At 42.0% G+C, this 14,977-nt stretch overlaps 1 protein-coding gene across 1 annotated transcript in view; it reads left to right on the top strand.

Moving 5' to 3' along the window:
• Nucleotides 1-14,977, top strand: part of CNTN4 (contactin 4) — a 373,607-nt gene that overhangs the window by 261,463 nt on the left and 97,167 nt on the right. The window contains exon 7 of the mRNA XM_014946726.1: nt 14,427-14,630. Coding sequence (XP_014802212.1) covers nt 14,427-14,630 — 204 coding nt within the window. The remainder of the gene's footprint in view (nt 1-14,426; nt 14,631-14,977) is intronic.

Genomic DNA, 14,977 nt, shown 5'->3' with positions numbered 1-14,977 from the left:
GAAAATGAGTCCAAATGATTAACAAGTATTTTCAGCATCACAAAATGGGCTGCGTGCAGCTCGCGTGGAACAAATTGGGCATTGCCGTGTATTGTCCTAATTTTTAGTTTAAGATGAGTTGGGGACTCAGCATATGAATCTCGGCTTTTCCCCCCCTCCCAAGTCCCCCAGGATGAAAATGAAATGTGTATTTCTTGCAGCGTGGGTTCAGCGGGGAGTCGCTGTGTTGTCAGGTCAGTGCGTCCTGGTGTTCCGTTTTGTTAAGCAGCGTAATGATGTGATGGCCTCCTATGATGAAGTGCTTGCTGAGTGCTGGAAATTTGGAATATAAATGTTCATCTGGAGCTCGGGAATTTGCTGGATGGAAAAGCAGAAAAAATGCAAATCAAACATTTGCTTCTGTTGTATTTTCTGCTCTTGGAGCAGTAGGTGCCTGAGCTCCCGAAGCCAGTCCTGCCATATTTATGGCACCTTGTCTTTTAGAAGTTTTCAGTTCTTTTCCTTTTTTTCACCTTCCCCATTTGTTCCCTTACGTGCACTGAATCAGCGTAAGAACTAGTAGGAACCTACCTGGGTTGTTAGCATTTTTCTGAGATAAGGAGCCTGTGTGTGAAGGGGTTTCCCTCATCATTTCCTCATTATTTTTTAATCAAAAGCCTGATGATGGTTGCGTGTCGACCATTCCACCTGTGAAGCAATATGGAAAAAAATAATTGCTACTGGAACATGGCATTCAGGGCCCGTGTGACAGCACCGTGAGTCGCTCTGGGTATTTAAGTGGACAAGAGAGAACAGTCGAAGATCCTAAAAGTGTCTTTGTAGCTAAAATTTGGCCTTGGTTTTGTTGCAACAAACACACAAGTTTGTTGCATCACAGCCACTGGCCACTACTGGGCAGTCCCCAGTCACTGGATCACAATAACGGGTCTGGAAATGGGAGGAACATCCGAAAGGTTTCATGGCTGTTTTGATGAGACTGGTTAAAGTATCTCAGCATGTCTTAGGATGAGCTCCATAATTTGGGTGCCATAAACCAATGCTATATTGCTTTCCGTTTTCAAAGCCCTGCTGGATCAATACCAGCCGCCGTCGCCTCGCAGGAGAGCTGTAGGAGGAATCGATTGGGGAGGGAGAGGGGGGTTGCTAGCCAAAATAAAATAAATAAAAAAAACCCACAAAGAAACACCAAAAAAAAAAACCCAAACCAACCTTTGGTTTGTCCAAAGTGTTTCATTCCATTCTATTTTTGAGCTTTTTTATTACATTTAGATATATTTAGAAACCGTGAAGCATTTCAAAGCATAAAATAGTGTTCAATTGAAGCTGTTGGTGAAAATGTTTTCCATTTGAGAGGCGCTTTGCAGGGGGAAACACGTGAGCTTTTCTTGTTTGCTTTTTGCCAGGGTTGTTAATCAAATTTGGCAAGATACATTTCTTTGTTAAGATAAACTTAATTGAAACAAACAAACAAAAAGCCCCCAGATCCAAAGCAAACGCTGGCTTGTGTTTCTCAGGGCTCTCTGAATACGAGTTGCATTCCATGGGGGATACGCCTGGGAAGTATTTGGAGGTCGCTGTCCTTTTAATTTATATCCAAATTTTAAGACTAAAATATTCCTTTGTGCCAAATAGTTCTTTTCATTTAAGTTTGTGGGAACTGAATCATTTAGCTGCCACTTTTACTGGATTTAATTGATAGCCAGGGCAGGGTTAGTTAATATTTTAACAACTACAGTTTTCAAATACCTTCTAACATTCCCTGGCATTTCATTGAGAGTCTAGGGATTAAAAATGTACCATCCTAGAAGGGTGTGCACGTTTCACTTTATGGGGTAAGCACCCCATAAACATGTAGAACAAATGAGTCTGTAAATCTTTCCCCATCCCTTCTTTGGGAAGATAAATGACCTTGTCTTTTAGGATTTCCTTCACTTTCCCCCCTCCCTGGGTTTTCTCTTGGTTCATCTTTAGAAAGATCTATATGCACCATGTTCTCATGACATTTGCCTTCCTGCCCTTGTGGGAAAAGCCTATAGAGATTGAGATTTCCAAGAGCTGTGAGAAATGGTGAATGTACACAGAGAACTGGTGAAAATGATCCCTCCATTACTTGTTTATTTAGATTTTGTGTTCCCTTGGCCTTCCCTGGAGGTATGTCTTATTCCGAGATCTCTGTAGCCCATCCCACCAGTCATCACAACTGTTGTGTACTTATTCTCACTCCTCCTGTCTCAGTGATCTGTGGAAGAATGAAGTCAACCGATAACTTTTTTAGGTTCTCCAGGACGTGGAGATGCCAACGTTTCTCCAGGACGTGTCTCCTCCTGCCCGCTTGCTTAGGGCCACTCACAACCTTCCTGGTGACCCAAGAACTGAACCTTCCCGACAGGATTTCTGGTCCTGCACCTCAGTTCCTCAGACACCTTGTCCCACTGCTCCTTGCTGGGGAGGCAGGTGACCTTCCTGAGCATCTGGGAACCATGTCTCTCTGACTGAACAAAGGGAAGAGTTACAGGAAAATAAGTTTTCTGTCTCCGCGGTGCCCGTGTTCTCAAAGCACTTGCAAAATTCCATCTTCCTGAAGAGAGGAGATTCATTAAAGCTCAGTTGTTCAAATAACTCTTTCCCATCTGATGCCATTACTCCTGTTGGAAGCGCAGCCTGTGTCTGTGAGCTGAAATGTTGACAGAGAATTATTCTCACATCTTTTCACGTAATGGATGTGTTCAGGTTTTCTCGTTCTCTCCTGCCTTTTTTTTTATTCCCGGTATCTAGGAGAACTTTTAGTTCTGTTGCACAGCTTAATCAAGTAGAACTAACTAAATTTTAGCATTTGACAGAAGAGATGGCAATTCTGATTTCATCTCAATCTCAGCCTTTCCTGCTGTACAGTAGGTAGTGAAGTGTAGACACCAGACATGTTTTCAGAAAGCACTTTACTGATTACAGTGGTGCTCAGACCACTTCTGTGCTCTGCAGAGAAATGATTAGTGTGTGCTTACTCGTCTGGTCAGTTTTTCCTCTCCTTTCGTTATTTCTTTTTCTTTTTTTTTCTTTTTTTTTTTTAAAGCGATGATGGGCACTTCATGGGCTGGAAAGAGTGAAAATGTTTTGGGCTGTAAGTATGGCTGATGGCCTCTATTACGTGATGAATGGTTTGAGGGGTTTGTCTCCTAAATAATCTGTCACACAAATCACAGCTCGTTTTTTCTCCTGCTTATACGGTGCAAGGAAGAAGGGGAGAAAAACTGGGAAAACTGATCAGTGCAGAAGGGAAAAAGCAATTATCAGGCATTTGCATACCATCAGAGGATCAACATATGGGGCTTTCACCCCCCGAGCAGCACTGCCCAGAAAGGAGTGCTTTGAAACAGAGTTTTCTTCAGTTTCTGTCGAGTATTTGTGTTACGGTGCAAGGAAGAAGGGGAGAAAAACTGTGCAGAAGGGAAAAGGCAATTATCGGAATTTGCATACCATCAGAGGATCAACATACGGGGCTTTCACCCCCCGAGCAGCACTGCTCAGAAAGGAATGCCTTGAAACAGAGTTTTCTTCAGTTGCTGTCGAGTATTTGTGCCCTTTTACTCCCCGTCCTGTAGTGCCATCAGTGCAGTTGTTTCTCTCTCTTCTTTGAAGACTGTCACAGCCTTTTCATTTGTCACTCTTGAAGAATTGATACATTATTAATACGTGTTTAGAGATGTTGTTGTAACAACGGAACAAACCTTTTTAATATTCTCCATCGGTGTCCTTACAGTCAACATTAAGCAAAATGTACGTTAAGACTTTGGAAAACAGGCAACCTTGAAAGAGGTAACGGAAAGGGAAGAAATTACTCTAGAAACAGCACATAGCCAAGGAGGCTAAGGACTTTTTCACCTAATGTCTACCTAAAAGCCTGGGATTCTTTAATTCTCTCCGGGCAGCATCACCCCGTTTTGCCTACCCTCCAGGGTTTATGCTGCTGTGGGAAGGCACGTAGCATTCCCCTGGATGACTGGTTCAGAATGGCTTTGGGCAAGAGCCTTGAAGTACATGTTTCCCGTAAGTGTTAAATCAGCTTTTCAGAACCAGATCTTTTTCCTGTGGCGCATTCCCATTAATATGAAGTCTTTAGAGGAATAGAAAGTTGAATCCTATGAGTTCCGTTACTTTTCTGTATTTGTTAGATGAGAATTCTTCTCCTGACATACTTCTTACATAGCAAGTGACCTGGAACACTTTATGTCCCCACTCCACTCCAGTAATCTTAATATTCAACCTCTGTTTCCCTGCAGTTTCTTCCAGTGTGATACATCCAGAGCTTTTTAAAAATGTGCTTCTTGTGCAACCCGTGAGCCCAGAACTGGGCAGTTGCCTCTTACCCAGCAGATTGCCGAGGTGCTGCACTACCCCTGCCTTCTCCTTATTGAGGCATTAATAGTTTTTCCTCTTTCTCTCCTTTATTCATGTCTGTGTAAGCCTTTGCTGCATGGTCAGATTTGGTTCCAATTAATGAGAAGCTAATTTAGAGAGGAGTATCTCACAGATGGGTGGGCAAGGTGGCTGTAAAAGTTCCATTTCTCTAGGAAACCAAGCAAAAAATCTGCTAAGCTGGTTCTCAGGTTGGTTCAACTATTTGTCAAAATACTACAAGGTCATTGAGCAGCCTTTCCTGGATCGCTCCAAAGGTTGGAGCCAAAATATGAGCTGTCCCTTGGGGCTGGGAAAGAACAAGAAGAAAGAGCCAGAGAAATACTTCCCATTAGCACTAGTCAGTGATGCTTTCGACATGTCTCAATGTGGCAGTGGGGTCAGTGTTGGCAACCGTGGTACGTGCAGCACCAGGAGGTGTCACAGGTCTCTTTGGATGATGGGGCAGGAGTTAAATCATGTTGTGCGTGGATGGTTCTGCTTGCAGGATGCGGGGAACGGCAGAGGGAAGGTTCAGTTTCTGAGCAAAAAGGGAAATGCCATGGTAGGGTGGTGTTTCCCATGAACCAGGGCTCAGCAGCTCATGGGTGTCTCTCCTGGAGTAGGAAAAACTGAAATTCAAACTGTATTTGTCTAGATATTGGTCACTGGAGGAGGATGTGGTATTGAATATGTGTGGGAGATGGAGAAGACTGTGAGCGTCAAGAATATCTGAATCTATTATCAGCTTCTCCTCTTAATAGCGACTGCCACTCAGATGTCCCCATACAGCAGTCAATGTCCCACTACCAAGGAAGCCTGAACATTTTAAAAGTGGTTTCCAGAGCATACGCTGTTGAGCTGAAAAAGCCTCCAAGTGACTTATCTCAGGCCAAGAACCAGAAAATAACTTCCCCCAAACCTGCCAAATCCTAGCCCCTTGCAGCGTAACTCTGGGACGAGGTCCCCGCTCTCAAGAAGGGGGTGATGGTCCTGAAAGCTGGATCAAGCTGGAGAGCGTAATTCTTCTGTGTCTGGTTGCATGTGTTGAAGATTATTACAGCTCAGCAAAAATGGGTTTCATTAAACTTAAAATCGGGCATATGAAGCTCTCATTTAAATAAGAAGTGATTGAGGGTTGTAACTTCCACTTAAAGTGCATCTCCCATCATTTATTTTTTATACCGTGCCACAGTCACTGTTTAAATTTTTAAAAGCAAGTAGTAAAAAGCTTCTCGAGAGATAGAAATGGATTAGATTAAAATTAATCTGACATAATCCTTTCTCTAAAACTGCTGATTCAGTTTGTGCACAGTTTTATCAGCATATTTGAGGATAAGGGAGAAGGATAAATTCCTGCCTAATTTGGGAATGCTTTGGCTCGATATTTCTGACAACGCAGACGACACGCGGTGCTGTTTTAATTGAGAAATTTATGAAATTACAAATATTTCAAATAACACAAATGCAAAGCTTATTTTAGATTTACTCTACTTTAAGCACCCAAGTTGGTATATGTGACCTGCCTCATTTCAGCAGGGGTGGGTTCTGTGAGCAAGTGTTGCGAAACAGGGTCACAGTCAAGAGTAGATTTTGGCACATGAATTCAGATTTAAATTTTCAACTGGCAAAAATGTCATTTATCACCTTGCACCACTGCAACCAGCCTACCAACCACCTACTGTTATATGTTGGTGCCCCAGTTGGGCTCTTGGGGACAGACAGCGAGGTGCAACGTCTCCTGGAGAAGTAGAATGGAAGAGGCTCAGCTCTTCAGTAAAGACCTTGGAAATACCAAAATAATAGGAAACATGACACCAATGGATCTTTTTATTTATCAGCGACAGCTTGTGACATGTTTAAAAGGAAATCATCTGCCAGCTAGTCATGTGGTTTATTCCCCTGCTCAGCTGCAGTGGCTCCTAAATGAAGATTGAAATGGTATTGAAAGGGGGTAGAGCCGGCCGGGGCTGGCTAAAGATGAGTAAAATCTGTCGCCTGACAGAATTCAGTCAATAGGCATTTCTTGAAAGTTCTAATATCTTGTGATCTCTTTATAAAATAAATTAGAGATCTGAGTCTAGTTCCCAGGCTCTTGCTAATGGCATTGCACCCACCCTTACCCTCCAGACCCAGCCTTGGCCGGCCCCTTCAGACTGAGCTCTCTGAAGCAGCCAGGGAGGCTGCTCCATTTTCAGCTCCCATGACGTTGTTTTCAGATGGTAGATATCAAAAACACTGTTCAGATATCAAATATGCAAAGAGAATGTTTTTTTCCTGTGTCTCACAGGCAAGTGGCACGGCATCACGTAGCAGAGATCTCTCCTAAAGGACATACCCCCCGCGCTGCTTGGCCAGATAATTCAACCTTGGAGTTGATCACAATATTAATGCACTGCAGTAAGAAAATTCTCTGCAACCAACTTTCCTTTTTTTTTTTTTTTTTAAAGGTTTGATCTAATCTCTTATAGCTATAGTAAGAGGCTGATCAAAGGTAGTGAAAGCTGGTATTAAAGGATTAGCTAGGTCACATTGAAATATGTTTTAAAACAAGCCCAGGGACCTTTAGCTTCACTGAAGCAAGTGCACAAGAAAAAGATTTTTAGGCTAACTCTCTCTGACTTTAAACAGAAAACAAACTGATGGATTAAATCTGTGAGTCATTCCTTAAGGTGATACGTGTAGCACTTTATGTAGAACAAGCCTGGAAAATATAAGCACAATTGCATCTGGCACAGCAAAAATACAGTGCAGGAGTAAAAATCAGTGTAAGCATCATTTATGTGCGTGCCCAGCTTAGAGTGTATTTATTCTCCTTTGATGTTTGTCCATAAGTAATTAGCAGCTTCAGTCCATCTCCCTTTATCTTTTTTTCTGGCTGATCTCTCCTCTCTCTCCTTTCCATTTGCTACTGACAGTATCTGCCACGGAGGTACTTTATCTCTGGCTGTCAGGTGAAGATGAGTGTTTCTTTGGAAGGATGTTGATGCCACTCTGTGGACCATATCAAGCTATTATTCTTTCTTTTTTTTTTTTTTTAACCGGAATTTCCTCATTGAAATCAACTTACTAACAGAGAGAGCATCATCCAAATCTATACATTGCTCAATGGAAAAAGCTTTGAAGTCATCTAGGCTTGAATCAGTGTCACAGAAGACCAAGCAAGCATCTCCTGGCTTCCAGAAGTACAGTGTTGCATGATTAGTTAGGGGTAAAGGTGGTAGCAAATATATAGTTATTTACTCACTTGTGAGTGCCTTCTGCATTGTTGCTCTTTTTTAAGGTTGGCTCGATGTAGTTACATGACACATTACCTTATGTGCTTGGTAAGATTTTCCTGAAATCTTTATTTCACCATAAGTCAACTGCCACAACTACCCGTAGGTATTCCTTTATGCCAGAAATGGTGGTGTTTAATCCCAGGATTGCCCATCTGGGAATTTTCCAGGAAGTTCCCTTAGCAGAAATAAGCTTTCAGTTCATAATTCCCATCTTCAATGGATCAGCATCTCTTTTGGCAGGCCCAATATTTCGAGTGTCTGGAGCATTATCCTTGGTTGGTGCAGTTCAAGGTTGCATCGCTGTTGGGAAGGGACATGGCCGAGGGGCTGGACCCTTCCAACAGAGCTTGTCCAAGAGCAACTGAGTCATTGTTGGGTTGAGCCTGACTCCAAAAATTTAAATTTAAACCAGAGGTGCATGAAGCTAAGTGGTATCGAATCTAATGCTGGGCAAGGTTTACCGGGTTCAGTAAACACCCAACCTGGTTCTCCAAAGGTATCATAAGCCCTTATGACAAATCCAGGTTTTGTTGGTCGGTGGATTTTCTTTCCAGGCAAGTCCAGGCTGAGCTGTACATTTCTGTAAGACAGTTTATGAAGTTTTTCTGACAAAAACCGTTATTGTTTCTTCCAAAATGTGCCATTCTGCATGCTAGATCGGTGCAGGGGCGGGAGGGTGTCTGCTGCCCATCAGAGGTTTTTGAAAGAGGTTTGTGTATTTAACTGCAGTAAATACAACAGCGCAGGACTCCATCTCATAACATTTTCCATTCAGTCATAGGTAAAAGCTGCTGTTGATTTTTCTCCCCGAGGGAACTTCAAGTTAAAATTTTGTCAGAGTCCCCGACGGCACGGTGCAGTAGTCATTAATGTGCCCGGTGCCAGCCATCGACTGGGGCTGGAAGCTGTTTGCTACAGATAAGCCAGGCCAATTGTGTACAGCCGTCAAATATTTAACTATTTTAGAGATACAGAAAAACAGAGATGCAGCAGATACAGGTGATATTGATTAGGCTTCAGGTAATGAAGACCTCTCACCTTTTTAATTACCCATAGGTGAAGCTGTACATACTGGCTGTCCACACTTTTGACTCGTTATTGGACGTGTGTACCCAGTTTTTCAGTTACCATAAACTAACATTAACAAGCACATGGGCACAGTTCTGTTTACAAGAATAATTTCCACCCCCCCAGGTAGAAAAGTGCCACTAGCCATGACCATTAGTGTGGGGTCAGGTGATGCCAGCAGTGCAGCCTACTGTACAATCCTCTTTCCCCACTGGTGCACGTGAGACCATACCAGACCCTCTTAGACCCTGTCAGAAGTTGTACACTGTCGCCATTGGAGGTTTGTCAGAAAAAGTTGGAAAAACCTCAGCGATGTCATAGTTCTTATGCCTCAAGTTGGAGAAATGACCTCGAAAAGTCTGCTTGTTGCTTTCCATGATTTCATATCTTCATGGTGCTTCCCATCGTCACCATATCACAGGTGAGAGCAGGGGCTTGAGGCTCTTTAACTTTGCTCCAGCTCAAATTCTAAATAATGATTCACTGGTATTAGCAAAGATGAAGGGCTCGTGCTTTTTCCCTGTCCCATCTGGCAAGGATGGCACATTTCTTTGTCAGAAGACAGTGGTTGAGTGGCTGGCTGCTGAGTGACTGCGTCAACAGGTTTAGCACAGAAGAGGGTTCATCCAAAAATGTATTATGAACTTTAGATTAATCTTGTTCATTATTCATGATTCTTTTAATTAAAACATTCATTTGAGGCAAAGAAGCTGTGGTGAGATATAGCCCTGCGTGATGGAGAGGGCGGAGCATGGAGTCAGGGGGGTTGAGCCCTTTAAATTATTTGGCAATTATTTAAGAAGAGAAGATAAAAAATTGATCCAAAGTGCTAGCAGGGCAATGAAATGGTCTATAGGCCCAAAAAAAAAAAAAAAAAAGTGTACAGTGCATAATTCATGTAGTTTTATTACTAAATAAAACTATGAAAGAGAAAAAAAGGTCAAAACCTCCAGAAATCACAGTGCAGTTCCCAGCAGATGACTGGTAATGGGTGGAAAGGAGCTTCAGGAGTTTGGGTAGAGCCCATGGGTACATGGTATGTTATGCCAGGGATTTTCTTTCCCTGATGATCCTTTCTTTTTCCCAGTGCACTCTGTGGTGCATCAGGCCTCCTTTCCAGCTCGTGTGATGTTATTCATGTTGATTGCTTAATCAAATCACGGTGAAATTTGAGGTTATGAATGTCCCCTACAAGCAGTCAGCAAAATTTAGTAAGCAAGGTGTGAATGCAGAATGAATTGGGAGTTGGACTGGATGATCTCTAGAGGTCCCTTCCAACTCTCAAATCTGTGAGTGCATGAATTTACAAGACACTCATCAGATAATGTTATGCTTTATCATTGCCCAAACAATAACCATCAAAACACCCTCTTAGTACCATTTAAGAGAAAATTGAACTCCAAAGAATGGAAGCAATCAGAGAAAAAAAAAGAGAAAAAAAAAAACCCAAATGATTCAACAAAAATGGTTTGTGAAGTTTATACAACATTGCTGTTGACAGAGGCATTACCCACTCGAGCCCGTCACAGGGTGCAGTTACCCTATTTCTCTATAAGTGAAAATTATATGGTGTCCAGAATTGAATATGACTTTGCAACATGGCTTTGATGAACTGGATGGGGGGGAGATTAGGGGTCTGGTTGGGGTTTTGTTTGGCAAAACGTTATTATAGTGTCTGAATACATAAAGTAAAAATGTCTCAAAATCATGTACTGCACTTCCAAAATGCTGCTTTACTGCAGTTAGAGTTTGGGTTGCTTGGGGCTGTTATGAAGGGAGGGTTTTCTTAATTTGGTATTTGTTTCTTGCCGTGTGTCATGAACTGTAATTTTTGTACATCAAGATTTACAGGAAATGCTGCAAATCTTTTGTTCCACACTGAAAAACAGTTCCCACCTGTCCAACCTGAGAGTGACATAGTAGGTGAGAGCATAGAAATTATAGGAATCATTAAAGATTGGATTAATCTCTGTAACTTTCAGAAACACCTATTAAAAAATAGTGTATTGTACCACACTGTTCTTACTAAAAATGATAAATGACCCCTATTTTTTGGCTAATACTAATTTCAAAATTTCATTCTATTCAGCTTTATGGTTACCATAATCTTGATGTTTTAATAGCTTTTCCCATAATAGCTACAGAGACCTTTTTAAGTGGCAGCCCTGACTTTATGGAAGAGACTTTAAAAAAAAAAAAATCAAGAAAAGAGTTTCTTGTACTAAAAGGCAAAGACAAAATAGTACACATGTGACAAGATAAAAGAGCAGAGAACATTGTTTTGGCAAACCATAGGGAGCAGGATTTCTGTTCAGCTTTCAGTAACATTTTTTAATCACTTGCTATCATTTAGAGGAAGTTTAAAATTTGCACTCTGGTAATAAAATTGAAAAGGCCATACCCTTAAATGTCCTAAATCTATATTCAAGTGGCTTTATTTTCTTTTTAATTGCTTAAGTTGATGGTAACTGCTGGCTGCTCTGTATTTTGTTAAGCCCACGGTATTTGGCCAGGCAAAAGTAGCAGAGGCCTGGGGTTCTAATTTTAAATATTCACTGATATTTGGATGTGATATGGGGTGTGTGTTTGTGGGTAGTGCTCTTGGTCCTGAAGCACAGAGCATCAGGGTTCATGTAGTGTGAGGGAAGCTACTGGTGTGAGACAGTCTCTGAAAGGGATAAAAGGAGTGAAGAAAAAGGCTTCTGGTATTATTCTGGTCTATATATTTTTGGTATTGCACATTTAAGTAAAATAACATTGGAAACAGCAACTTGAGTAAAAGGCTGTCGGTGGAGCTTTGAGTCCAGTTCTTGTCTGATGTTGCATGGATGGGTGTTTGAGGTGTGTAGCCTCAAGTAACTTCTCCATCCTTTTGTCCTTGCTGATGATCATTACAGAAGTGAGGATTTGCCACCCAAAAATCTTCATCTCATTCTGATCTACCCAGGTCATTGGGGCAATGAAGACCAGTATGGAATCAAAGGCCAAGATGGGTCTTTGCGGTGGATAACCAGGCAGTTGCTCTGCTGGTGGTGGTGGGATGGCAGTTAATGGAGATACTGCTTGTCCTTAAAAATGGCAAATATGGGTCAGAAATCTTGTAATATTCTGCTTTTGAGACACCTACTTGAATGGTCTTTAAAGGGGAAATTAAAAGCGTTGTAAATGAGGCAAAATTAAATGAAAAGGGCCCCAGATTAGAAAGGAGAAGTTTGTAATAAATTCCTCAAGGATGTAGAGTCTAATGTGTAATTAGAGAACCACGAATTGCCTGTTACTGCTCATTCTTTGTACTGAAAAACTCCATGGCTGTAACTTCAGTAAACGTTTCAATCGCACAGTCACCAGGAGCCATCTCGGGCTGGATTTTAAGTGTCTGTTTACACAGTTGTTACAAATTGCCTATGGGATGTGAACTGTCTATCACTTCCAGAGCAATTAGTATGGGAAACCTTATCAAAAGAAATCTGTCAAATTTGAAAAGCCATAAATATTGCACTAGGATCTCTAAGGAAATCAAAGTGAGCTTGATATAGTATTTATTTACATGTTGCTCCACGAGCAAATGCACTTAAAGATGCTCCAGTCGGTGTTATTCCCCCTGCTCTATATTCCATTAGTCCCATGTTATTTGAGAGAGAGAGAGAGAGAATTATCCAGTTGTTTTAAATATTATATAGCAATAACGCACTGTTCCTAATACCTAATTCTATGTAATTTGGGTAGTTGTATTTTTCTGGATGATGATTTGTTGTCATGAAAGGAAGGCAGAGCTGTAACATCAGATCTTCATTGTGTGCCTCAGGTTTATGTAGCCAAATTAATAGAGTTTGAAGATGGCTTTTGGGGAGGTTTTTATTGCTTTGTGCTCTAGAAGTAGGTCTCCCCTAGCACCCCCTGCATGGAGGGGTCCCAGAGCATCACCATTTGGTGCTCTCCTCGATCAGAACATCTTTACTATCACACAACGTTACATTTGCCTTCTGCTCGCCCGGGATTTCCAACCTGGCACTCAGCTCAAAGGACACAAATATTCAAGACTTTTAACTAAGGCAGAGGCTGGGAAAAACCACTACAAGGACTGTAAGATTGGAAAGCCTGTCTTGAAAATGAGGGCAGAAGGGCTCTTGATGGCTCTCACCAGCGAAGAGGCAAGAACACTTTAAGCTGAAGGCATCATTAGCCCAGAAGCACGTCGCTATAGACTAGTAATGAAAATATTTAACCTGGAAATTAGAGGGTTCTTAGCAATTAAAGCAATACCAATTTACAACAGAAAAGTAGGAACCAAACCCCTTGCTGCTTCTAGGGGTTGTTTATGACTAGGACTACGTGACCTTCTGGGAAAGGACAGGTTGGGAAGGGGATTCCTGATCCAGAAGGACCTTCCCAGTTCGGTGTTTTTCTGAGGAACATGTGGTGGATTCACCACCACAGGGTCGGTGGAAAACGCTGCCGCACTCCAGAGCTGGGGGGCTCGGGTGGAAACCTGCTGCAGGAAGATTCACTCACATTTAAATGCCTCTGTGCATTCCAGGGCAGTGATGTTTATTTGCCTATTGCTGGATGCTTCTGGAGGAGCAAGATAATTTATCACCAAGAGTAAATTTAAAAAAAAAAAAACAACTTAACTACTTGCAGAAAATAATAAGCCAGCTGAGAAGTGGTACCTTGTTTGCTCGGAGTATCCTCTTGACATCAGCATGAGGTTACTTTATAATTAGATGCACATGTGTAAATATGATGATTAGATATTCCCACATAAACATAATTATCATATCTTCCTAAAAGTCTAAGCAGGCATTTTATAATCCTGTTGTTAAAAATAAATAAATAAAAGCCAACAGTCTGCACTCAGCTTCTTATATATGTAAACAGTGGAACATGAGGGCAGAATATATTTTCCAAAGTACCTAATGGTAGTTGAGGTCAATTACAGTTATGACTCATTAGAGTATTAAACTAAGAATATGCTTTTTAGTATAATTAGTGTTCCCTTGGAAAACTGCAGCAATCTTGTATTCACTTTAGTTCTTCGAGCATTTTGGGGATGTTTGGGCATTAGTCTCAGGCAAATACAACAGGGTTATATTGCATTGACCTCCCTTACAAACTCTGCAACCACTTGCGGCATCTCTCTAACTTCTGTTTTTTTCTTGTCCAAATAACTTCCAAGGATGCCTTATAAAATACAGAGTGCTATCTAATTAGTCATATAGAAGATTACAGCTGCTTAATTTAGCGTTCAGTTTTTTGCTGATTCAGAAATCCCAAAGGAATGAAACGTACAGTGTGTGATAACGTGGCTCAGCAAATCCTCCAAAGTGTCTTTAAAGAAAAGAAAAAAAGCCATGAGTTAGGCTGAAACATTCATGACAAAAAGGTGATATTCTTGTAAAATGCATTATATTCTGGATTGGAAGAACTTGAAGGAGGAATAAGAATATTATTAGACTCAGAAGTGTCACAGTTGGAAACTGATGTTTGTAGCCATAAAGGTGAGAACTTGCAAAATTACTGCCTTTTATCATTTCATGGGCTGTGATATATCCCATTTCCCTAACCGAAGCGGGCAGGGAGAAAATAATTTTCAGGGCTTTAGCTCCGAGTTGGGATGGAGCCCAGCCTGTGCCCTGTGGGGATGTGGACCCTGTCACTAACACTGGTGGGACCTTGTGCTTCCAGAGCTCACCTACGCGTGGATCTTCAACGAGTACCCGACCTTCGTGCACCAGGACAATCGCCGCTTCGTTTCCCAAGAGACTGGGAATTTGTACATCGCGAAGGTGGAAGCGTCGGACGTGGGCAACTACACGTGTGTGGTGACCAACACGGTGACCAACAGCAGGGTCCTGGGTCCCCCCACCCCGCTCATCCTCCGGAACGATGGTAGGACATAGAGGAGGGGAACTGGGGGTTGAGATGGGAGAGTTTGTTTTGTTTCCTTTGACTGGCTGTTACCCAGAAATTCCGAAATGGCGTGAAATGTTTATATCAGAGTAAATAAAGGGAGAGATTCAGTGAGGCTGGAGGCTTGTTTTGGGCCCCCTACCATAAAAAAAGACATTGAGGTGCTGGAGCGGGTCCAGAGAAGGGCGACAAAGCTGGTGAGGGGTCTGGAGAATAAGTCTTATGAGGAGAGGCTGAGGGAGCTGGGGTTATTCAGCCTGGAGAAGAGGAGGCTGAGGGGAGACCTTATTGCTCTCTACAACTCCCTGAAAGGAGGGTGTAGAGAG

Source organism: Calidris pugnax, unplaced genomic scaffold (assembly GCF_001431845.1).
Source record: "Calidris pugnax isolate Ruff unplaced genomic scaffold, ASM143184v1 scaffold81, whole genome shotgun sequence".
Classification (NCBI taxonomy): Eukaryota; Metazoa; Chordata; class Aves; order Charadriiformes; family Scolopacidae; genus Calidris; species Calidris pugnax.
The sequence above is the reverse complement of the archived record's forward strand: the minus strand, read 5'-3'. Positions and strand labels throughout refer to the sequence as shown.